General features: G+C 46.5%; 1 protein-coding gene across 1 annotated transcript in view; it reads left to right on the top strand.

Annotated features, from left to right (window-relative positions):
• Positions 1–1,285: 1,285 nt before the first annotated feature.
• LOC141088896 (putative helicase mov-10-B.1) overlaps positions 1,286–26,232 on the top strand; it is an 80,058-nt gene continuing 55,111 nt past the window's right edge. Inside the window, exons 1-3 of the mRNA XM_073575121.1 lie at positions 1,286–1,440; positions 2,909–3,071; positions 24,521–24,675. Coding sequence (XP_073431222.1) covers positions 2,988–3,071; positions 24,521–24,675 — 239 coding nt within the window. The 5' untranslated portion in view covers positions 1,286–1,440; positions 2,909–2,987. The remainder of the gene's footprint in view (positions 1,441–2,908; positions 3,072–24,520; positions 24,676–26,232) is intronic.

The following is a 26,232-nucleotide window of genomic DNA, read 5'->3' as shown; positions in this document are numbered from 1 at the left end:
ACCATCTTTCCCCACTTTCCCACCTCTACAGGAACCAGTGCCTCCTTTCATTAATGGTGTCCGATCTGAGCCTCCACGTGGTAATTGTACTCCCTTTCAGTTATCCTTTGCCCCTTTTTTGTGCCATAAAAGCAAAATAAACTTAAACTCCTCTCAAGCTGCTTGCACAATGAGCGGTATTGTCCTACTCCTGCTGCACGTTACTGGCAGCTAGATGAAGTCTAGACATCCTTTGCACGCACTGGACTTCTGGTAGGCTGCAAGCCAAAGCTGCATGCGGCTAGCCTACATAAGTGCATGAAGTCCAAGACTCCTTGCTCCATCGTTTAGGGTCCTGTTTCACATGTCGGGATCGCTGGTGCGTCGCTAACGATACGACCTGGTAAGGATCATTGGTGCGTCGCTAAATGGTCGCTAGTAAGCTGCCAACAGGCTGATCTCTTCAGTGATGCAGCAACGATCCGGCGATCCATATAACTATCTCGGCGGTCGTTGGTACCTTGTCACACAGCAGCTATTCTGAACGATTCCAGCCTGCGTCCCGGAGTTCTGCATCGCCAACGAGGTCGCTCATCGGCGTCAAACACAGCGATACATGCTGCCCAGCGGGACTCCAACGATGAAAAAATGGCCCAGGACATTCCAGCACGATCAGCGATATCCAGCGGGGGGTCCGGTCGCCGCTACGTGTCACATGTAGCGAGATCGCTGTTGCGGCACAAAATCGGTGACGCTTTAGCGATCTCGCTATGTGAGACGAGGGCTTTAAGTACCAACTGTATTGGTGTCCTGACAAAAATTAATTGTATTAAGTCTTTATGCTGAGCACTTCAGATTTCCCTACTGCACCGTAACGGTACCTTGTCTGGGAATGTTGGCCTTGGATCGTTTCTCCCACATAGTGTATTAACTCGCATATTACTAATTGCTGGCATCATGAAAGTGCTCCTCACTGAATTTGTCTCCCATCTAATGCAGCATCCACATAAGCAAATGACATAATATATTACATGGCACTACATACATCAGCCACTTTGGTTACCATCAACCCTGTTGTAGTAGCGATACAGCCGGGTTACCTGTGGTAATTGGCATATAACCCCATGCACAGAACCACTGTAATTTTATTCCTTTTGGATTTTTAGTTCCAGTATGCTGTAGTTCTTTCTATGTGATTGTTCAGGTTGTACCAGTCCATAACAATTGTAAAGACCCATTTTTAACTCTTGTAAGTCGAGCAGTAAGTAATTAATGTTGATGATTTTAATGGGAGGAAATTTTGATGTTGTATAACTAATAGGGTACTTTATCTTCACCTAGGTCGATAACTTATTCTTTAGAGCAGAAGATTCCACTTGGCTACTCTCCTCCTCCTCCATACCTGCGAAATAGTATAAGAAATGGACTCTTCACAAGCAAATCATTTGACTCAAAGGAAAGGTAGAGTTTGATCCAAATGTTTTACTATGTGTACTTGGTTTCAAGGTTCTAGGATGAATAAATTGTACTTGGCGAATCCGAGATCATTAAAGCACATCCAAAAGTCCTCCTGGAATACCCTCCTCACAATACTTAGTGTTGGTATGTGGGTGACAAACTGGTACCAGTATTGTTGGATGATACGATTTACATCCTTCCATTGTTTTTGACGTGAGTCTTGTCCAAGCATGAACAAACGTAGGCCAGCCCATTCAGGTACACTTTCAAAAGTACAGATTTTATTATGCTCACAAAAAAGTAAAAGCTTGAAATGCATACAATCACTAAAAACACACACTGCACACCATGCATAGGGGTTATGATTTGAGGTAACGCACATCGCAAACATTTGGAGGAGGAATATCGTATTGTCTAAAAAATTTTTTTTTTTTTTTTTTTTTTTTTCTTCTCATCCATATACCAACATTGCATTTGTGGGGAGGAGGAAATTCTGTGAGGACATGCTTTAAAGGTCATGGATGTGGTAAAGTACAATTTTATTTTTTTATATATGCAAGAATATGAGCTACTTCCTTGAGCTTTGCCTTGCGCCAATCATTTATTTCTGTTGGTTAGGGGAGTGCATTACGTATCTGTAGTTAAAATGGTGGTCCGACACTAACACTGATTTTTTTTTTTTTTTTTTTTTTTTTTTTATCCTAAAATGTGTATTCATTATAAAAATAATTAGTGATGAGCACCGAGCATTTCCTGGATTATTCGGCGGGAGCTCGGGTCTCCGCTCTGCAAGTTTGGCACTCTTTAGAGCGCCAATCAACATCAAAAGGCCCAAGCTTGGGGGGGGCCCCCCGAAGTAGAGAAATAATGACCCCCACCCTCTGAAATTCGTCCCCAGAAGAACAAGGCCTTAGGGGGAAAAAGTTGACACCCCTCCCTAAAGGCCCTGAACTCAAACTCTGCAGGCAAGAATCACAACAGGGACGGAACAGATCAAAACCAGACAAACTGACAGTAGCACAGGCACAAAGCACAGCAGGGTCAGACAAACTTAGCCAATGGTCAGAGTACAAAGTATGATCTCAGTGAGGCTATAAAAAGCCTCAGAGGACCCAGAAAGAGGCCATCAGAGTTAACCCTGCAACTACCTAATCCGAAAACCCAGTAAACCAGGACTACGTCACCTCACTTTTTCTCTATTGTTTGAACCACATCATTAGCATTGCGTATATTTACAGCCATGGATAGTCAGCTATAACAAAAGGCTTATTAGACATATTATAAATACATATATTAAAGTCTACTTTAGTTGTCGGAGTAGGTTTTTCATTGTCATCCAGTAGAATGAAAACTATTCTGGAACAGGTGCAGTTATTAAATATATGTACTATACTAGAATATTCATAATCTGCTCATTGCTACCATTCCCACATTTCTAAATTGTGTAGTTTTAAAATTTCTATAATTTCAGGAGCTTGCTGATATCACCCCTAGGGTTCGACAACTACCATGAGAAATTTCACTTGCTGTTACACCTAGAAGAGATACAAATGGAGATAGACATCCGGAAATATGACCGAGAGGAAGAGACAATGGAAAGAGACCCAAGAGACAAACGTCTTTTAATCCTTGATGTGAGTGATTATCTCTTATTTTCATAATAACTGTAAAGGCAGTAAGATGTTATAACCTGATCTTTAAAGGAAACCTCTCGCCTGAAAAAATGCTATTAATCTGCCAGTTAATAATGTTGTGAACCTGCCCAGCGCCGACACTTTCCTCCCATCAACGTGGGTCTAAGTTAACTGTGTTCACACACCTTTCCCCCCCACAGCATTCGGTTCCCAGTCGTAGGGTAGGTGCCGGCACTGATTCAGTCAATGCTCTGTGCATGGAGAGCATCGGCTGTAACCCCACTCTGTATAGGGGGCACGGTGACTGAAGCTGTACTGGTTCCTCCCCTACGACTGGACACTGAACACTGTCAGTGGTAGTGGGGAATTTAATTTCCTCCTGGCAGAGTGACCGTGCTGGATAGGTTCACAGTACTATTAACCTGCAGATTAACCCCATATCTGCTGGTTAATAGAATTTTTATTCAGGTGACAGGTTACCTTTTAATAAGGGTCTCGTAGCACATTTTCACCTGTGAGATAAACATTCAAGAGTGTACTTGCCTGATATGAACCTTGGAACAATTTTGCCTGACGCGCATCCCTAACACATGCCATAATCTGCATGCACTAGCGATGTGCCGTCCTTCTATGACGGACCCTCGGACGCGGTCTGCTGCATCCGAGGGTCCGTCACCGCTAGCGCAGATGAAGCCTCTGTGCTAGCAGTATAGCAGAACGCGATCGCGTTATGCTATAGCGTTAACGCAGTCCATCAACGCTATGCGTTGAACGGACTGCATTAACACAGTGTGACCCCAGCCTTAAGGTGGCCTTGTTCAGCCTGCTGCTATCGCTCATAAGTCTCCTGTGGCGCACCTGAGGCTCAGTCGCCACAGAGGTACTGCACCTTCTCCTAGGGTGTAGTGCCCCACCATCCGGGTAAGGTGGGAACTCCTTTCCACGCTCCCAACACCCACATCCCACACAACAGAGTAGTTTAGCAAAACCACATTGCGGCTCCTTGCTCAGAGGGTAGCAGAGCACCTTTGGTGGTTCCCTGCTTGGAACACTAAACATGCTGGGAGGTGGGTGGAGTTGAGGATACATACAAGAGCGGGAAGGTTTAGAATTTCAGGGCTCAGTCTCAGTCAGGAGGGGCTGACAGGAGGTCGGTCAGGAAAGAAGCCACTCGGATGGGAGTGGGGATCCCTGGGGGAAAGGAAGGGGGGAAGGAGTGCTGCGGCTGCCTCAGTGACCTGAGTCAGCTGGCACGGGAAGGGAGAAGAGGGAGAGGGACATGGAACTGTGGCCTGTGCTTCCATGGGAAGGAGAGACAAGTGCGGAGCGAGGGAGTATAGCAGAGCAGAGAGGACGTGGGTTAGAGGAGGGACCGTGCCTGTGGGTTCTGGGCGCGGGGCCGGTCCCCGAGGTTGTGTGAGCACTTGTGGTTCTGCAGTGGACACCGGTGGAGTGGTCGGCTGTGAATGCACTGCTCCCACCTAGGACTTGGGGCACGGCAGCGACTTGGATGGTGAGGCGGGACTCAGGAGAGGGTAGTCCCTGGGGCGGGCTGCAGCTGTCTGCCGTGCAGGTGGAGTTCTTGGGAACGTCTTTCGGGAGGAACTCCAGTGTGGCTTAGTGCTGGGAGATCTTCACGCTTGAAGGCGCTGTGGAGGAGACGTTCAGAAAGGTACATGTTGGCGGAGTGTTGGAGGGGAGCATTCCATCTTGCCTGGAGGTTGACTGAGTCTCTGACCCGGAGGACACGGCCCGGAGGCAGGCACCTGTGTGCACTACAGACTGTGAGTAGAGCTTTGGAACTACAAGCCCCGGTGTCCTCCATTCATTCTTGCGCCAACACACCGCTACATCTGGGTACCAGCTTCCACACCGCCTGCGCCTCTCCTCATCCATTACACCTACACTGCCCTGGTGCTACAGCTCCACCTGTGGGGAGCTTCACCATCTTGGCTGCACCACACCACCAGCCCCAGAGGATCTGTATGCAGCGTCGGCCTAACATCCTACTTGCCGAACACCACAGGTAGCGTCACAAACTATCCATTTAAACTACACTACAAACACCCCATTGATTTGGGCGCCCAGGGCCACGGTCCGGGTCACCGCCGCTGTGACACGTCCCCCTGACGCCGGCCCGGTACCGTGTTCCCCAAGGCCCTGGGAGGGCGACCCACTCCCCATACACCTTGTGTGTTTTTCAGTGGGGAGGGTTGACTATGCGGCGGCCAAACATCTCTGGTGAAGGACTTTTATCTCAGGCAAACAAAATGATCTGGAATTGTAATGATTTTTTTTTTTTTATCCTTATTTGAAATGTGCCCATTTTGCTTTTTCTGCCTTCAGTCTGAATCTGCAAAGGAGACCTAATTGAAACAAAGAGTAAAGAAACATGTGTTAAACCATAGATTCTTCAAAGTATTCACCTTTTAATCTGACAGACTTGCACACATTTGGCATTCTCCAAGCAGTTTCATCACGTAATCACCTGAAATGGCTTTCCAACAGTCTTGCAGGAGGCCTACTGGTGAGCGTTTGTTAGCAGCTTTGGCTGCGGTCCAACTCATCCAAAACCACGTCAATTGGGTTGGGGTCAGGTGATTGTGTAGGCTGTGTCATCTGACATTCCACTCAAACTATCTCTGTCTTGGTTACATAGCCTCAGGTGTGTTTTGGGAGGTTGTTCTATTGCAACTCAAATTTTGTCACATCACACATGTAGAAACCATCCACTCACCTTTTCTGTGTCTCACCAGCCCATGGTGGTTGTTGGTACTGAATATGTTGTTTTCCACCCTCAGTGGCTTCTTTGCTGCAATTTGAGGCGGGGGAGAGGGTCTTTGACACATTGCTGTCATTAGCCACTGCGCTATATGAATAAACCTACCTTATGCTCTTGTGCAGAACCAACCTTATTTCACACTACTCTATAGCAATACATTTATACATGCTCCTTTTTTTTATATAGTTGTTTGCACTTGGCACTTTAATATGTATTAATGCATTGACATCTTGTATTTACTTGGAGCTTTGTTTGACTATTTCTCATTTACATAGCTGAAATCCAGCATAATACCTCGCCTGTATACTTTTAGAGCACCACCAGCATAATTACTGAAGTTTTATTATCCTGTTTTGCAATGGATACTGTTTGGGTCCCAAGCCTCTCTATCTTGTTTCTTTTTTTGTTGTACTCTTCTTGATTTTAAGCTTCTTTTACTACATTACCAATGAATGTTTGTGGGTTTTTTTTTTTTTTTTTTTTTTTTTTTAAATTCAAATGAAACACTTCACTTTACCTATGGTAAACATGCACCTAGGGTAAAAAAAAAGTTGCATTAAGATTTTGGGAGTGCTCATCTAAATCTAGGAGTATTTCATTACAAGGACATTAAGTTATACAATATCAGTTTAGTAAGATGTTCATCCCTGTCCATGAAAACTATTGTCTTCCCTATCAAAGGTGCAAATATTACTGTAGAGGGTGAAGATTAATAGTTCAACAATGAAGTTATGAGCAGTATGCTGTAACTCTCGTCGACAGAAAATATTTCACCACCTTGATACCTCGGTCGTGGGGAATAAATGAGTATGGTGCTTCCACAGCTATACTCGCAAGAAATAAGTCTACCCACATGTTGTCCAACCAATTGAGAAGATATAAGGTGTCCCTTGTACAGGGAAGAAGACCGAACAAAAGGTCCTCAGAATTCTGTCTAAGTATGTTCTCACTTTGACTAAGCTCCCAATACCTGATTAATATGGGTCTCAGTTTAACAGGGCAGTAACCCTTGTGTATTTTAGGAAGGCGTAAAAGGTGGCTAAAATGGGATATTTCGGTAGCATAAACTCAAATTCTTCATTACCAATTAGGTTATTGTCTCTTGTCTCAGTAAGAACAGATGTTAATTGTTCCACTAGTATTTTGTTGGATTCTGTGAAATATTGATAAGTCTACTTACATTACTAAGTCAAGTGCAGCACCCGCCAGGGCAGTGGGGATAGTCTGTTCCGGGTCGCTTCTTAAAAGGGACAGTGTCACAGCGACGGTGACCCGGTCCGTGGCCCTGGGCATCCAATAAAAGGGGTGTATTTACAAGGGAATGAAATAATAATAATAATAATAATAATTAATAAATTTTATTTTTAGAGCGCCGACATATTCCGCAGCACTTTACATTTCAGAGGGGATTTGTACAGACATTAGACATTACAGCATAACAATAATCACATACAGTAGATTATAACAAATAACAAGAGGAGTGAGGGCCCTGCTCGCAAGCTTACAGTCTATGAGGAAAGAGGGAGACACGAAAGGTGGGTGGTAACAGTTGCTCTGATTGTATGGACCAGCCATAATGTTAAGTGTGTAACAGTACAGACACAGAGGGCTAATGGATGCATAAAGCATGTGGGAACATGATGCTGGGAACCTGGTTATGGTAAAACTTTTGGCTCTGCCACACAGGGATAGGTTAGGTTAATGTGTTGAGGCGATAGGCCAGTCTGAATAAATGCGTTTTCAGGACACGCTTAAAATTGTGGGGATTGGGGACTAATCGTATTGACCTGGGAAGTGCATTCCAAAGAATTGGCGCCGCACGTGTAAAGTCTTGGAGACGGGAGTGGGAGGTTCTGACTATTGAGGATACTAACCTCAGGTCATCAGCAGAACGGAGGGCGCGGGTAGGGTGGTATACTGAAACAAGGGAGGAGATGTAGGGTGGTGCTGAGCCATGGAGGGCTTTGTGGGTGAGGGTAATAAGTTTATACTGAATTCTGGAGTGGATGGGTAGCCAGTGTAATGACTGGCACAAGGTAGAGGCATCGGTGTAACGATTGGCGAGGAATATGATCCTGGCTGCAGCATTCAAGACAGATTGGAGAGGGGAGAGTTTGGTAAGAGGGAGACCGATTAGAAGAGAGTTACAATAGTCGAGACGAGAATGAATAAGAGAAACAGTAAGAGTTTTTGCAGAGTCAAAAGTAAGAAAAGGTCGAATTCTAGAAATGTTTTTGAGGTGCAGATGACAAGAGCGAGCCAGTGATTGAATGTGGGGGGCAAAGGAAAGCTCGGAATCAAGTATGACCCCAAGACAGCGGGCATGTTGCTGGGGAGTAATAGTGGAACCACACACAGAAATATCAGTCGGGTATAGGTACATTAGTAGCAGGAGGAAACACCAGGAGTTCAGTCTTTGACAGGTTCAGTTTCAGATATAGTGAGGACATGATATTAGACACAGCGTTTAGACAATCGCCAGTGTTTTCTAGAAAGGCTGGCGTGATGTCAGGAGAAGAAGCGTATAATTGGGTGTCATCAGCATAGAGATGGTACTGGAAACCAAATCTACTGATTGCTTGACCAATAGGGGCAGTGTACAAGGAAAAGAGGAGGGGGCCTAGAACCGATCCTTGAGGAACCCCAACAGTAAGGGGAAGGTGAGAGGAGGAGGAACCGGCAAAAGAAACAGTAAAGGAGCGGTCGGAGAGATAGGAGGAGAACCAGGAGAGAACGGTGTCCTTGAGGCCAATGGAATGGAGCATAGTGAGGAGGAGCTGATGATACACAGTGTCGAATGCTGCAGAGAGATCCAAGAGAATTAGCATGGAGTAATGACCATTTGATTTAGCTGTTAGCAGATCATTAGAGACTTTAGTGAGGGCAGTTTCAGTGGAGTGTAAAGAGCGGAAACCGGATTGGAGAGGGTCGAGAACAGAGTTTTCTGAGAGATAGCGGATAAGACGGGAGTGGACCAGGCGTTCCAGGAGTTTAGAGAAGAAGGGAAGATTAGAGACAGGTCTATAGTTAGCGGCACAGTTTTGGTCGAGGGATGGTTTTTTAAGTAGTGGATGTATGATGGCATGCTTAAATGAGGAGGGAAAAATACCAGAAGAGAGAGAGAGGTTAAATATTTTAGTTAGGTGAGGGGTGACAGCAGGGGAAAGGGACTGGAGGAGATGTGACGGAAATGTCTCACTGGTGCAAGTAGTTGGGCGAGAAGATGCAAGGAGCCTGCTTACTTCTTCTTCTGTGACTGGTTCAAAATCAGAGAGTGAGTTAGATGCAGTGGGGGAGGGAGGACAGTGCATGGTATGAGGGGATTTGGAGATAATTTCCTGTCGGATCTGGTCAATTTTTTCTTTGAAGTAATTGGCCAGATTGTCAGCTCGGAGCTCCGTGGTTGGGGCCTGTACTCTTGGATTGAGTAGAGAATGAAAAGTGTCAAAGAGACGTTTCGGGTTATTGGACAGTGAGGTGATGAGGGTGTTGAAATAGGTTTGTTTGGAGAGGTGAAGGGCAGTGTTGTATGTTCTAAGCATAAACTTAAAATGGATGAAATCTTCGTGTAGATTGGATTTTCTCCACAGACGTTTGGAGCACCGCTGCAGGAAACGTGTTTGCACCGTGTGCCAGGGTTGTCGCCGTCTGTGTTGTGGTGTTCTGTTTATAGGGGGTGCAAATTCATCCAGGGCACTTTGAAGTGTTTCATTGTAATGCTTCAATGCAGAATCAGGACATGAGAGGGAGGAGATAGGGGCCAATGAAGACTGCAAGTTCTTCAGAAGTTTCTGGGTGTTAATGGCCTGTATGTTTCTATAAGTCTGGACAGTGGGGGTGACCTGAGCAGCCTGGCAGTTCTGTATAGAGAATGAAAGAAGATTGTGGTCAGAGAGCGGGAGAGGGGAGTTTGCAAAATCATCCACTGCACAAAGCCGAGAGAAGACCAAGTCCAGGGAGTTTCCGTCTTCATGCGTTGGAGAATTAGTAAGCTGCGAAAGGCCAAATGAGGAGATTAGAGATAAAAGGTGAGTAACAGATGGGGAGAGGGGAAGAGCAATGGGGATGTTGAAATCTCCCATGATGAGGGTAGGGATGTCACAGGAGAGAAAATGTGGAAGCCAAGTGGCAAAATGATCCAGGAACTGATGGGAGGGGCCGGGAGGACGATACACCACCGCCACTTGCATGGAGAAGGGGGTGTAGAGTCTGACGGCATGGACCTCAAAAGAAGGGAAGACAAGTGAGGGTACTTGAGGGATAACCTGAAAGGTACATTTTGGTGATAGGAGCAGACCAACGCCTCCACCAGCTCTATTGTCTGATCTTGGGGTATGAGAGAAGTGTAGCCCCCCCGTATGAAAGAGCAGCAGCAGCGGTAGTATCTGACTGCTGGATCCAGGTTTCAGTAAGAGCCAGGAGGTTAAGAGAATTAGAAAGGAAGAAGTCATGAATGAAGGAGAGTTTGTTACACACTGAGCGAGAATTCCAAAGTGCACAATTAAGAGAGACAGATGGCATGCAGGGAATATTAATAAGATTAGAGGGGTTTCTGAGTGTAGCAGTGGGGGGGTTTGACTTTCTATAACATGGGGGACCAGGGTTGGGAGCAATGTCTCCTGCGACTAGGAGAAGGAGGATAGAAAGAGTGAGCAGATGGTTAAGTGATTTGTGAGAGCGTCTCTGGTGTTGAATGGTGGGACTGCCTGGATCTGTGCAATTTAACAATGTGAAAAGAGCGTGAGTGCTATACATAGGAGAGGAAAGAAGCGAGGGGCCAATATGGATGGAGTGTGGAGAGTTAATGCCAGGGCGGTGGATGTGTGTGAATGCTGCGGCCAGGATATAAATTACACAAATGCATATGGTATATATTTGTTGTACTCCTAATGTACAGGGAGTAGATGTATATAAATGTCTTACCTGTCTGGTGCCCTGTCTAACTGCCATGTTATAACTGCCAGAAGTATTTTGATACATGTACTTCGATTACATGTGCATAAATGCCACCCCTGCATAAATGCTCCCCCCTAGCTATGTCTGAATATACTGTATAGGAGGTTAAGGCTAAGTTGTTTTTTTTTGTTTTGTTTTTTTTTTGTTTTTGTTTTTTTTTGGCTCTCTTCTCGTTAATCAATCACACTAAATTGAGACACCAGGACCCAATAAAATGTTGTGGTCAAATAAACACATGTCCAGCACTACATGGATCATAAAGCACTTTGAAAAGTTTCTTGACCTCACAACATAAGGGGACAAGCAGAGTAAGTTGAAAAAAAACTATATACCAGATATAAGTTTGCAGAGTTGAAAACACATAGATAGCATTCAGGATTAACTGCTTGCTGACATTGAATGGAGACATAGGAGTGGATTCAGAGCAGAGATTGGAAAAGCTGGTTACCAGATATAAGTTTGCAGAGTTGAAAACACATAGCATTCAGGATTAACTGCTTGCTGACATTGAATGGAGACACAGGAGTGGATTCAGAGCAGAGATTGGAAAAGCTGGTTAATGAAAAATAAAGAGTTTTTGTAATGAGTTCGTGACATCACCCGTGGTATCTGATCAATAGTGACCAGCGCTGCAGTGCAGATCCGCTGGGACTGATGGTGATGCAGCAGAGTTGATAGAGATCCCCACAGGCAGAGCTGAGTCCCAGGGCAGATGAAAGATGTTGAGGAATAGATGGTGATGTAGTATGGAGCAAGGGATGTAGCAGTGCTGAGAAAGAGACGCAGGAAGAATTCAAAGGACACAACAGAGTGCAGTTTTCTTTACCTTTTATGGAGCTTTGCAATTATCATTATTATTTATATAACACCATTGATTTCATGGCGCTGTACATGATTTGATACAGGAGTTGGGCAGCCTGGAAGCAATTTGGGAATCTCTCTATACAGATGGGTTGTGAGGTCTCCTTTCTAGCGCTATTCTGACTCTTGCGGTTCTGAACTCCACTCAAGTTCCTCTTTCTGTCCGTTACTTAGAGCTCCACTCGTGTGACAGGCAGCTGTAGCCTCTTTCATGAACCTCTCACAATGGCATCTCTGGCTTACACACGTGCTGCTGTGTCAAGTCTCAGTTGGAAATGGAGGATTTGCAGCCTCTATTCCTCCGTTTTCTGCTGTGGGACCTTTAGCATCCACACAGCCTCAGATTCCGGCGCCCGGTTTCTGGCGCTTAAACTTGAAGATGAGCTCTGCTATAGCTCCAATGTCCAGCTCCTCTCTCCCACATCCTCTCTTCTCTGTCCACACTTCAACTAACCTAAATCCTTCCTCCTCCTGACCAGAGAGCAACTCTCCTGAAGTTGGGTTTAGAGCTCTCTGCTGGCCTGAAGCAGGAACTGTGTTGTATGCTGGAACTACCTGATGGAGATCCTGTCACTGCTTCCAGGCATGACATCACTCTCCCTTAGAGGGAGGTAAGGTCACTGTGGCAACCGTACTCCTGGGGGCACCACAAAAGCAAGAGACATTTGCCGATATTATTCTCTATCCATGCTGACCGTGTTTCCCCCTCTATCAGTGAGTTTGACCACAATGGAGGAATCCCTCTCGAGTGTATTTTAATGCTGTCATTTTTTCTTTAGATATCCATTAGGTTTTGTTTTGTTTTTTTTTGTTTTTTTTTTCCTTTGCCTCCAGGTTAAGGAACACATCTATAGATGACAAGTTTATGGCAGAGGGCATTTTCTTACTTGTATTTTTTTAAGGATGTGTAAAGTGCCCTTCTTTCATCTGACCTGAGCGGTCTAAGTCAGCTGGTAGCCTGATGTCGGGAAAGTAAGTCAATTGGTATATTGAGCTCTAGACATGTCATAAGGTCCTGTTGGGCGTAATATTTGTGCTTTTTCAATTTTCTCAAGAAAAAAAAATAATCTTAATCCAGTCAAAGATGGAGAGATTACTCGTGGGTATGAAAAAAAGGCCTTTGCTTAGAACACTCATTTCCATGGAATTCAAAGGTCTATTGGATAGGTTAATAACCTGCAGATCTAGAATTGATCTTTGCTCGCTGGATAGCCGATCTGAAATCTATTTATAATTCTGGTCTAAGAAAAAAAAAAAATGGTTTCCTTTCTTTTCCCAGTCCCTCTGGCTCTTCCCCTTGGTCTGCTTCTTTGTATCTTGGTGTATCAGCGTCCCAAGTAGTCAATTTCAATTGAGGAAATTTCAGTTTCACGTTCCGATCTTCTGATCAATCACTAACAACTTGGTATATCTTGTTGTCTTTGAAGTCCTGAATGTGCTTTCTGTCTTGAAGGTGGTATTGAAATTTCTCTATAGTGTTCTGCAACCGACTTTCCTTCGACTGAAATGCTGCTACACATTGGAATTTTTTAATAACCTCTATTTGCTCTCTTGGGGTCCTGTTACATTTAGCTATGCACCAGCGATCCCGACAACGATACGACCTGGTCAGGATCGCTGGTGCATCGCTAAATGGTCGCTAGTAAGCTGCCAAACAGGCAGATCTCATCAGTGACGCAGCAACGATCCAGCGATGCTCGGCGGTCGCTCCTCCCTGTCACACAGCAGCGATGATGACAACTTTCACCTGCGTCCATGCGTCGCTAGTCGGCGCCAGTGGGACGCCAATGAGGAGAAAATGGCCCAGGACGTTTGTGCACAATCAGCGATATCCAGCAGGCGATATCCAGTGGGGGGGCCGGTCAGAGAGAAGTGTCACATGTAGCAAGATCGCTAGCTATATCGCTGTTGCGTCACAAAATCGGCGACGCTTTAGCAATATCGCTAGCGATCTCGCTATGTGTAAAAGGTCCTTTAGGCTAATATTTAAGGATCTAAGGTTAATCTTTTGCTCCTCCAGCAATAGTTGCATGAGTTTAAGGGCGCTTTGTGCTGCTTCCTTTCCCCATTTGTCATTAATTGTGGTGTTCTGCATGTCATTGCTGGATGAAGAGTGATGTACAATTCCTTTTTTTCAATAGTTTTCCTTAGGCCAGGATCACACATGCGAGAAACTCGGACGAGTCTCCTATCTTAATATCTGGCACACCTGCAGGCACTCAGGAACGGTGCGTGTGGCTGCATAGAAATGCATGCAGTCGCACGCTCCACTCCCAAGTACCGGCGGCAGTGCCGAGTATTAAGATGCTAGACTTGTCCGAGTTTCTCCCATGTGTGATCCTGGCCTTCAGGGCTGCCACTAGGCATTTTGGGGCCCCATGCTGGCAAAATTTTTGAGGCGCCCTTGAGACTCTCCCCAGGCTCCACCCTAGCCCCACCTCCACCCCTTGAACTGTCTAGTCAAAAGATTTTTTTAAGCACCCACCACGACAAGGTAGACTCTTTTGGCCGAGCCCTACTCTACTCTAACCTATTAAACTTTTGTTAAAATATCCAATACAATTTAGGTACATTTTTATTTTTCAATTTTTAAAATGACCAATAATAGCACATACAAGGAACAAATCCCACCACACCATGGCCGGACAATATATTACCACCACATAGTGACAATACTACCATGCTGATCAGTAATAAAAAAAAAACCCACAATACTGTCACCATAAGTACCATTATACACACACGAGATCTGTACTTAGTATGCAGTGTCTGTGTACAGGTAATGCAGTGATCACGGTGACATTATAAACAGGAGCTCTGTATATAGTGTATATCGTAAAGGTAATAGTGATCCCTGGTGACATTTTACACAGGACCGCTGTATACAGTACACAGTGAATAGCGTCAGTGTACAGGTAACACACTGACTCACCAGTGACATCGCTAGGTGAAGTCCTTCATCTTTGCTTTTTATCTTCATCCAGCACAGACCGCAGTCACTTCTTCCAGCCAGGACTCCTCTCTGCAGGAAATAAGTTATCTAGAGCTCCGCTTGCAGAACACATTACTTATTTTTTCCTAAATTCTAAACTAGACCAGATGAAGAAAAAAAGGCAATTGTGTTGCTCTGCACAGTAACAGGACCGCCCACCCACTTAAAACAGTATCCTCAAAAAAATAAATACATCACTGCTGTAAAAATATCCCTTAATTAGCCCCTATGGTAATAATAACCCCCATTCTGACCCCCGTGTGTCTCATTCCTGGCTCCAGCCTTACATTCTCCAATCCTGCCCCATGTAATGTCCCATCCTGCCCCTTGATCCTGCCCCATCTGTCTCCATCATATCCATCCTGCCCCTTGATCCTGCACCATCCTGCCCCATGATCCTACACCATCTGTCTCCATCCTGCCCCATATGCTCCATGATTCTGCCCCATTTGCCTCATGATCCTGCCCCATCGGTCTCCATCGTATCCATCCTGCCCAAGATCCTGTCCCATCTGGCTCCATCCTGCCCCATGATCCTGCACCATCTGTCTCCATCTTTACCCATGATACTGCCCCATCTGTCTCATGATCCTGCCCCATCTGTCTCAATCGTATCCATCCTGCCCCATGATCCTGCACAATCTGCCTCCATTCCGCTCCTGCCCAGTGTCTCCCATCCTGCCCCCTGTGTCTCTATTCTTCCCCGGTCAATGTTGGAACGCAGGCCCCCTGCTGCCTGGGCCCTGTTAGAATGCAGGCCTCTGCCCCCAGTCACCACTGAGTCAAGCCTCTTCTCACCTGACTGGAGAGAGACTCACCATGCTCACCTGCCACCTTGTCTGGTCTGCCCGTCGACTCGTCCGGTCCGACCCCTGACTTGTCTAGTCTGCCTGGCTGTCCTCTCCCACGTGGCACATTGCACGCTGTTCTGCTCCAGAATGAGGAAGTGTAGCAGCGTGTGACCTCACGTCAGGACGGATCATGATGCATCGGGCCGCAGCTTAAAGCTACAGTGCCCATTTCCATTTGGGCCCGGAGGTCAGTATATGATGGCCTTCTGGAGGGAGAGTAGATGCAGACAGAATGGACTTCAAAGCAAGGGAGGGGAGAGGTGGGATTGGGTTAAAGGTGCAGTTGGTAGAAAGAAGACCAACTCCTCTACCATGTCTGTTACAGGGCAAGGAGTGTGGTTGAAGTGCAGGCCACCATATCACAGCGCAACATGGGTTACTATATTGGAGGGTGTCACCCATGTTTCTGTGAGGCCCAGGAAGGAAAGTTGCGAGATAAGCAGGTCGTGAATCACATGGAGATTATTGCAGAATGAATGTGTTCCAGAGTGCTGCAGAGATGGGGATTCAAGGGGACAGGTTTTACATAGGAGATATTGCGGTAACTTATATTGGGTCGGGAGTAGTGTTGAGCGATACCACCCGGTACTGAAAAATATCGTACCGGAATGGATCGGCCGATCTAAAAAAAAAAGTATCAGGTATTGCTGCTTCCGATCCCGGAAGTCCCATTCAAGTCAATGGAACTGAAATATCGGAATTAAAAAAAACCTTTCTTTCCCTGTAGGTTAATTCTACATGAAGAAACACAACTAATAATGTAGAACGTATTGTGGGAGGAGTAGGACACATTAAAGCCATAGAGGTTTAGCCCAATCAAATGGAATAGCAGGAATTAATTTTTTTTTTTTTTTTTAAAGACGTTTGGAGTTACAAAGATATTTACTATGTTAACCTCTTTTATATTTTGTCAGATATGTATGTTTCACTACTTCCATGCTCTTCACCTTCTTTTTTACTTCTCCCACACTTTCTCCATCATCCTCAGCAGCATCTTTTTCATCAACTTTTTCTTCACCTTATTCATAGTCTTCTTTTTTTTTTTTTCTTTTTTTTACATTCTTCATATTCTTCTTATTCAACTATTATTCTTCTAAATGTTCTACTTCATCGTCTTCCTATTCTTCTTCTTCATCATATTCTTATTTGTGTCAGGCATTCCTGTAGTTGTAATCTATAAAAGTTTGAAGATTACACCTTCCGTTCAGCCTGTCACACAGATCTACAACAGCATTTGTCTGCGTTCAGTTTGGCCTGCAGCAGAAGGCCTTTTCCAGGGGTACCACGAGGAGGAACGGACTCACCCCCATACACTGCTTAGTCGTCTTCTGCTTATAAATTAGATAATATCATTTGCTCTGATTTTTAGTCTTATGCTTAATGTTCTTCTGCTTTTGATTTTTATGCTTCTTGGTCTTCTGTCTCTTGTTGTTCTGCATCTTGGTGGTTGTCTTCCTGTTCTTTGTCCTCTTGGTCATCTTCAGGGTCATCTTTTAGGTATTGTTCTGTGTGGTCTTCAGGGTCGTCGTATTCAGGGTCATTGTCAGGGAGATCCAGAGTGAGAATCAAAAACCATTTCCACAAGCTTGAACTTGGAAAAGTAGCAGAAGGTACAAAAAGGCTGAGGAACTGCCGAGAACCAGCTGACGGTACTGAAACCCGGAGGGGCAGCAGAATGAACAAGAGCCAATGGCACAACCGTGGACCAGCTGACGGTGCTGTAACACTGTTTCTAAGCAGGAGGTACCTGTGTTAAAAAGCACTACAAAGGACCAGCAGACGTTGCTGGAACTCTGATACCGAGAAGGAGGCACCTAGGCCAAAGGCACTGCCGAGAGCCAGCTGACGGTGCTGGAACCCGGATGGGTAGCAGAAGGTACCCAGGAAAAAAACAAAGCTGCAAGGCCGTAAGCCGGCCGCAGTTACCGAAACCCACAGTCCTACAGGGGGTGCTTGTCCTATTGGCACTACGGAACCAGCCTTTATTACCAGAACCCGCAGCCCACATAGGAAGCACCAAAACTGCAGGCACCATAGACTCTGCCACCAATACGTTGCCCTGTCATGTTGCGGTCGGGTTAGCAAAGTGACGTTGACACTACCCGGAAACAGCAGGTGTGCTGGAACCAGGCTGGGCAGGAGGGAGTGCCCGTGCCAAAGACACTTCCGAGAACCAGCTGACGGTGCTGGAACCCGGATGGGTAGCATTAGCTACAAGAGTCAATGGAACTACCGAGAACCAGCTGACGGTGCTGGAACCCAGAGTGGCAGCAGAAGGAACAACAGCCAATGGCAGAACCGTGGACCAGCTGACGGTGCTGGAACACGGTTACGAAGCAGGAGGTACCTGTGCTACAAAGCACTACCAATGACCAGCAGATGTTGCTGGAACTCGGATAGTAGTAGTAGTTTGCATGTGGAGGCAGCAGGAGACATTGCCGTCTACACAGCAGGGGAACAGCTGGCATTACTGAACCCCACTAACACAGGAGCTAGTGTGTTTTGCTCTGTGAAGATGGCACTTCTGAACACCAACTAGCGTTGTTGGAGCCCAGGTTGAGGCATGGAGCAGGCTGAGGTCTGATGTTGGCATGTGCATGGAGCAGGAGACTTTGCCGTCTACACAGCAAGGGAACAGCTGGCATTACTTAACCCCACTAACACAGGAGCTAGTGTTTTTCTCTGTGAAGGCGGCACTTCTGAACACCAACTGGTGGTGTTGGAGCACAGGATGAAGCATGGAGCAGGCTGAGGCCTGATTGTTTTGGCATGTGGAGGAAGCAGGAGACATTGCCATCTACACAGCAGGGGAACAGCTGGCATTACTGAACCCCACTAACACAGGAGCTAGTGTGTTTTGCTCTGTGAAGACGGCACTTCTGAACACCAACTAGCGTTGTTGGAGCCCAGGATGAAGCATGGAGCAGGCTGAGGCCAACTTGCAGCACGTTTTATAGAGGTTGTAGACTACTACTGATTGTAACCGTGCTCCACTTAGGCCTCAGGTTCCACTGTCTCTAGTATTTCCCCTGGCCTCCAACCCCGCCAGTGACAGCTCTGAAGTGGCGTCAGCACAATCCACACTTGTTCCTGTGTTACTTGGGCTCAGTCCCGTCAGTTGATCCCCTGATGTGTGTCCGGCAAGGTCTCCTGCACTGTCATCATTCACACTACTAGTAATGGGAATGTGGACAGACCAGGAGACCTTGCCGGACACACATCAGGGGATCAACTGACGTGACTGAGCCCCAGTAACTCAGGAACAAGTGTGGATTGTGCAGACACCATTTCAGAGCAGCAACTGGCGGGGTTGGAGGCCAGGGGAAATACTAGAGACAGTGGAGCCTGAGGCCTAAGTGGAGCACGGTTACAATCAGTAGTAGTCTACAACCTCTATAAAACGTGCTGCAAGTTGGCCTCAGCCTGCTCCATGCTTCATCCTGGGCTCCAACAACGGCCTTGAGTAGGAGGAGGAGTCAATGTGTACAGACTGGATTCCTGCAATCCGTGGAGTTGGCAGAACACGTAGAGCGCCACTCTCCAGATCTGTACCTGGCTCCACAACATTGACCCAATGGGCAGTGAGGGAAAGGTATCGTCCCTGTCCATGGTTACTGGTCCACGCATCGGTGGTCAGGTGGACCTTGCTACTGACGGCGTTTAGTAGCGCATGTTTTATGTTTGCCTCCACATGCTTCTGCAGGGCAGGGACGGCTCGCCTGCTGAAATAAAAGCGGCTGGGCACAGTGCATTGTGGGACTGCCAATGCCATGAAGTCCCGGAAGGTGTCAGTCTCCACCAGCCTGAATGACAGCATTTCAAGGGCCAGTAGTTTGGCAATGCCAGCATTCAGAGCCTGTGCTTGGGGATGGTTTGCCAAGTATGGCCGCCTTTTCTCCCATGCCTGTGCTACCGATGGCTGTCGAGTGGCCTGGGAGTGTGAGGATGACTTGGAACATGGTGCTGTGGGTGGAATATCACAGGGTCTCCGGACAACAGTGCCAGAGGTTCTTCCTTGGCGATCCTGTGAGGAAGCCGAACCAGCTGTGTGTGAGCTGGAGAAAGAGGCCCCAACATGAGCTGAAGAGGTGGTAGGTGGTGCTGTACGTTGGCCTACGTCTTCAGTGTGTCTGTGTAACTCCACCTCGTGCTTGGTCCGCACATGTTTCCACATATTAGTGGTATTGAGGTTGCTGACATTTTTCCCTCTTTTGACTCTCTGACACAGCTTGCATTTGACAAAGCAAATGTCATCTGCAACTGTGTCAAAAAAGGACCACGCACTGCAAGTCTTGGGAGTGCCCGTTTTGCCTTTTGAAAGTGGAATGCTCCTAACGGGTGCTGAAGTGGAGGCTACAGGCAACCAAGTCTGCACCCTCCCTCTCCCTCCGGTTTTGGCCGTTCGGGGAATCTCTTCCTCCAAGCTGCTCCCACCACCTTCCTGTTCCTCACGTCATGATGGGTCAAGGACCTCATCATCTACACTCCCCTCTTCAAACACCTGCTTCTCCTGGGTTGTCTCGCCAGCACCGTACGCAACAGAAAGTGTTAACTGTGTCTCGTCATCATCTGATGCGTACTGAGGTGTGCTGACCATAGGCACCGGCCCACCCGCCTCTTCAGATTCAGAGGGACAAAGAAGTTGCGCATCACTGCATACTCCCTCTTCACATTCTGGAATGCTGTTTGGCTGGCCCCCTCTTTCCAAACCAACAGATTCCAAAAACAGAAGTAGAGACTGTGATGGCTCCTGTCCAGGGCTCTCTGACTGCCTGGGCACTTTGGCAGGTGGTGAAGAGACAGATGGTTGCTCTTCGGTGCTCTGGCCCTGAGAGGATGTGGAAGCAATTGAAGTCGATGCGTTAGCTGCCATCCATCCCACAACGGCTTCAATTTGTTCCTCCCGCAGCAGTGGGGTACAGTGAAGTCCTACAAAGCTGCGCATAAAGGACTGTTGCCTGCTAAAACTGGGGGATACTGACTCACTGGTGCCAACAGCAGGCACAGAATCCCCACACCCTCTTCCTGCTGAAACTCCACGCCCACGTGCCTTACTCCCTGCCTTCTTCATCTTGCTAGACTGAGAAAGATAGGCAGAAAAGTACAAAGGGGGGCCTTAGTGTGCGTATTCCTGAACAGCTGGTTACAGGTATAAGAAACACTTATTTTATGAAGTGTGTGTGTCGACTACACTTTAACGGGAGCTAATGTGGCCTACACAACTTTAAAATGTAGTGTTTGGTGAACTTTGTTGTTTTTTTTTTTTTTTTTTGGGGGGGGGGGAAACTAAAATGATGTGACCAAAGATTTGAAAGTGAGAGTATCGCCAACTTTCTGGAGCTATTACAATGCAGGCAGGTAACCTACAATGCAAAAGATGAGGCTCCAAAAAAATTGGGTAATATTAATCTGGCTGCAGCTGAAGGGCACAAGCCAGAAAAAAGGCTCCTCTATCTACTCCTATATAGTGTTTGCAACCAACCAATGTAGATGGATATGGATGGATGCACACTAATAGGAGAAGAAAAAATGAGCTGCAATTAAAGAAAAATATGTGTGAGGCAGTGATGCACGCTGAGCAGCCTACAACCAGACGTAGCTGCAGGACACACTACGCAGCGTGAGCTGCCCTCATACACAGAGACCTCTCAGACAGCCGTGAACAGTGCAGCTAAGTGGGCACTAGCACTGAAAGGCTGCAGAAAGGCTCCGCTGTCTACTACTAGTGTTTGCAACCAATGGATACGGATGGAAGCACACTAGATAGAATTTGTTAAAAATAAGCAGCTCAAAAAGAAAAATATGTATGAGGCAGCAGTGAGGCACGCTGGGCGGCCTACAACCAGACGTGGCTGCAGGACCCACTCCACAGCGTGAGCTGCACTCACACAGCCCTTGCAGACAGCTGTGAACACTGCTGCTAGGGAAAAGAAAGCTACAGTGGTGGTTTATGTAGCCTGGGTAAAGCACAATATTGTTTTGCAAATCGCTATTTCTAACTGTCCCTCTGTCTTCAACAGCAGCCTGTCCCTAACTGAATTCACAGCAGAGTGACCAGAAATGGCGGCGGCAGTGGCTTTTATAGTGCATCATGACATAATTTCAGCAGCCAATCACAGCCATGCCAATAGTTAACATGCCTACATGCCTCACAGGATGTGCCCACACTTCTGAGGATTCCCATTGGCTAAATCAAAGAGAGCGGGCTGATAGCATTATGGGAACTTCCGATTCCGGTATCCGATATGAAAAAAGTATCAGAAGTCCGTATCGGAATTCCGATACAGCTAATATCGGCCGATACTTGCGGTATCGGAAAGCTCAACACTAGTCGGGAGTGATTAAGAGGAGGAATTAATGGGAAGTGTCAGCTGTGGGGGTCTAGGACTGGGAGACATGTCGCCAGCAGTGAGGGGGAGAGCAGGTGGGAGGAGTTGCCAGCTTGTTTTATGTTTTTAGTGGGAGAGCTATGAGGTTGGGGCTATTGAAATGAGTGTGAGGATTAGGGGAGTAAAAACTGAGGGCATAGGTAAGCATGGTGAAGGATTATTAGTGGGTTAAAAGAAAAGCTAGGTACATGTAATAAGCAGTGCTTGCTGTTACTTTCTGGTCTCTTCCTGGTATATTACTGGAGCACACTTATAGAGCCGCACTTAGAAGCCACACGCAGACCTTGGTCACCAGACCGGTGTCAACACATTTATACGTCTACTAGATGGTGGCCCGATTCTAACGCATCGGGTATTCTGCAGTATGTATGTAGTTTATTTAAAGGGAGTTTGTCACTCCATTTTTACCCCATAAGCTGGGGGCACCGCCATCAGGGGCTTATCTACAGCATTCTGTAATGCTGTAGATAAGCCCCCCGATGAAAGCTGAAAAATAAGAAAAACACGTTAGATTATACTCACCGGGGGGCGGTGGGTGGCGCGTCCCGGTCCGGCGCCTCCCATCTTCATATGATTATGTCCTCCTCCTTGCTTCTCCCTCTGCTCCTGTGCATGCGTACTTTATCTGCCCTGTTGAGAGCAGGGTAAAGTGCTGCGGTACGCAGGCGACGAGAAAGGTCAGAGAGGTCCGGCGCCTGCGCATTGCAGTACTCTGCTCTAAACTGCCCTCAACAGGGCCGATAAAGTACGTGTGCGCAGGAGCCGAGGTAAAAGCGAGGAGGACATCATCGTATGAGGATGGGAGATGCCGGATGGGATTGTGACACCCATTGGACCGGACCTGGGTGAGTATAATCTAACACTTTTTTTCTTATCTTTCAGGTTTCATCAGGGGCTTATCTACTGCATTACAGAATGCTATAGATGAGCATCTGATAGGCCAAAAATGGGGTGACAGATCCCCTTTAAATTCCGCGCCAATATCGCTGATTGCGGCAAATCTGTGCGGCAGGAGATGACCCGCGGCAACTGTCGGGAGATCAACGGCTAGCGTCGCAGATATCCAGACATTAGCGGTGGCGTGCGCCATTCGAATTCCACGCCAATTTGCGGCTGGACTGCGCCTGTCGCTGATTGGTCGTGCCCGGCCGGGCGCGACCAATCAGTGACACGGGATTTCCATTACAAACAGACAGAATTAGACTATTATATAGTAGATTATTAAACCAAGCGTGAGCAGCAGGGGACAGCCACAGGTCAGGGAATCACAGCAGGGGTTAAGTAAGACACAGGAGCTAATGTGGGCATATTACCTGCTATACAGCAGGAAAGGCAGACAGACCAAAATGGGCAGATGCACAGGTGTGAATTTAGCACTGTGACTATGAAGGATGTTACAGGAATTAAAAGATAAAACTTAACACACACTGTCCTCCTTATAGTACTTTACCTCCACCCTGTACTCCCTTATAAACTACAATGCCCCTCCTCCATATTCTTCCGCAATGCAGCTCCCCTCTCCATGCAGTTCCCTCAACACTATCCCTCTCTCACACTTCACCTCTCTCACACTTCACCTCTCTCTGCACATTGATTGCACCCTCCATCTACAATAATACTCCCCTGTATCTTCGACCTCCATGAGCAATTACCTTACTGTACTCTTCTTTGTCACACCAGTTATGTCAGCAGTGTGATAGTAATTTCATCACATCACTGCTCGTCTGCTAGAGGAGACAATTGAAGCTCTTTTGAAAGTCCAGTACCTATATTCAACTGAATTTGTGTCTGAAAGCAGAATGCAGGATTATGCTGGCTGTCAGTGTAATTACCAGTTTGGAGAACTGGCCAAGTTCTACACCTGGGCATCAGAAAATTGCTGCCCCCTGGAAGACACTTCACACTGCTTTAGGAGTGATCTTGCAGGCAGAAGCAGCCCTGATTAAGAGCCATTTCAGGTAGCTTCTTGATGCTGCTTTAGAAAATGCCAGCCAAGCTGTCATCAGATTGAAAGGGGGCACTAAGTTTTGAGGAATCTATGGTTTTAAAAGTAACCGGTCACTGGATTAATTCTGCCCAAACCATGGGCAGCACGAATCTGAGCCTGGCATATTTTTCTGTGAAGCACTTGCATGGTTGTCTCCACACACCATATCATAGAAATTATAGTTTGAAATACTGACTGGGGACTGTAGGTAGAGAATTGACAAGTCTGGAGCTGGTCGATGCCGGACTAGTCTCCTCCTCTCTTTGTATGGTGCTCAGCCCGATCTTTTTAGCATATATTCGCAGAAACACTGGAGCTCTTCAAATAAAAGTATACCTGGCTACATTCGTACCGTGAGTCTCTCTAAATCATGCGACCTGTGGCTTGGGTAGCATGAATTAAGTGATGTGTTAGAGAATCTATTTTTGATTTGTTTCACATACGGTATGTTTCTTTACGCCTTGCTTCCAACTGTGTCCCTTTTGTGGTTTTGCTGCCTTCAGTCTCAATCTCTAATGTGTACATTCTTCTAAAAACATGGAAAACTATTGAATGAATAGGTGATTCCAAATGTTTGGCTGATTCTGTACATACCAGAGCAGTATTGTATGCTTCTTTTCTGTTGTCACAGGTGCCAGGTGTAGCTGAAAACCGGCCTTCAGTATTAAAGGGAGATCACCTTTTTGTAACTAAGTCTGATGAACGTCAATTTTCTCATAAAATCAGCTACAAGGGCTATGTACATGGTGTTGAGCTGGAAAAAGTCAAACTTGGATTTTCTGTGAAGTAAGTGTTCAAATGTAATTTAGATGTCTTAAGTTATCTAAAACTGGGAAAATGTCAGCGTCTTAAAAGTAAATCAGAGTATCAATTATGTAATGGACGTCTTGGAGGGGGGCACGTTCTTTTCCATTGCAACATATGATGTATATGAAGTCCAAATGGAGACCTAAAGCCAGAAAGCTGAACTGGTTAGAACCTATCTTTAGCTTTATTAGAAAACACTACCATCAAAATAGTTGTCATTTTTAATATATTGTCATCATATTATGGCACTGTGTACTTACAATTGCTCACTTTGCCTTTCAAGATAATTCTTATGTTTTCCATTAGGTTTGTGACGTATGTGATTGTAAACTGACTAGCTAAATCCTTCTAAGCTCTAAGGGCCCCGTCACACATAGCGACTCACCAGCGATCCCGACAACGATATCACCTTGACAGTATCGCTGGTGTGTCGCTACATGATCGCTGGTGAGCTGTCAAGCAGGCAGCTTCCCCAGCCATCAGGACCAGTGACACGCGGGTAACAAGCGACGCACGTCGCTTAGTTACCCGCAGTGTATCTTGGCTACCAGCGCGCTGATGCAGGGAGCTGGTAACCAAGGTACACATCAGGATTCTAAGGGGCGCGTGGCGCTCCCTGCATCAGCGCGCTGGTAACTAAGGTACACATCGGGTTTCTAGGCACCGCGCGCCCCTTAGAAACCCGATGTGTACCTTGGTTACCAGCTCCTGCTCGCTGGTCTCCCGCCTGTCACATGCAGTGATGCGTGCTGGCCAGCGACCCCAAAAATGTCCTGAAGTTTCAACGATCAGCGATACCCGGCAGGGGGGGCGGTCGCTGATAGCTGACACACACAGCGATCTGGCTGGTGAGATCGCTCTGTGTGACTGGGGCTTTAGTAGAAACAGGATGTACATTTTATCTGCACAAGTCATGAGTCATTGCAAAAGTCTGTGGCTGAGTCAGGAGTTGAAGAGTCTAGATTAAAAATGCAAGGACTAGATATTGTTTCTACATAGACAAGAGGTAACAGAACAATTAAGGCAGGGTTCAGATTGCGTGACTGCATTACACCGCGACATTAATGCGATGTAGCGCATCCGTTAATGCTGCGATAGACTGCCATAACGCGGCTCATCACTAACGCATGTCCTAAGCGGCATGTGTTAGCGATGTGCTGTCATTCTGTGATGGACCCTCGGTCGCGGGCTGCAGCATTCGAGGGTCCATCACTGCTAGCGCAGATGAAGCATCTGCGCTTGCGCAATCACATAACGTGATCCCGTTGGGGAATAGCGTTAAAGCAGTCAGTCAACGCTATGCATTGAACGGACTGCCTTAATGCTATGTGAACCTGGCCTAACTGTGTAGAAAGGGATAATGAGCAATTGTAAGTACACATTGCTATATAATGATTGCAAAATAGTAAGAAGATAGAATCACTCCTCCCAAAGTTTTTATGTGGGTTGTTGTCCAGGATTAAAGAGTCTGACCTACGATAACACATGGCTAGTGGACAAAAGTAGCAATGTTTCTATTAAAGGGGTTGTCCGGTC

Source organism: Dendrobates tinctorius, unplaced genomic scaffold, assembly GCF_039654945.1.
Source record: "Dendrobates tinctorius isolate UK_male_01 unplaced genomic scaffold, ASM3965494v1 ptg000042l, whole genome shotgun sequence".
Classification (NCBI taxonomy): Eukaryota; Metazoa; Chordata; class Amphibia; order Anura; family Dendrobatidae; genus Dendrobates; species Dendrobates tinctorius.
The sequence above is the reverse complement of the archived record's forward strand: the minus strand, read 5'-3'. Positions and strand labels throughout refer to the sequence as shown.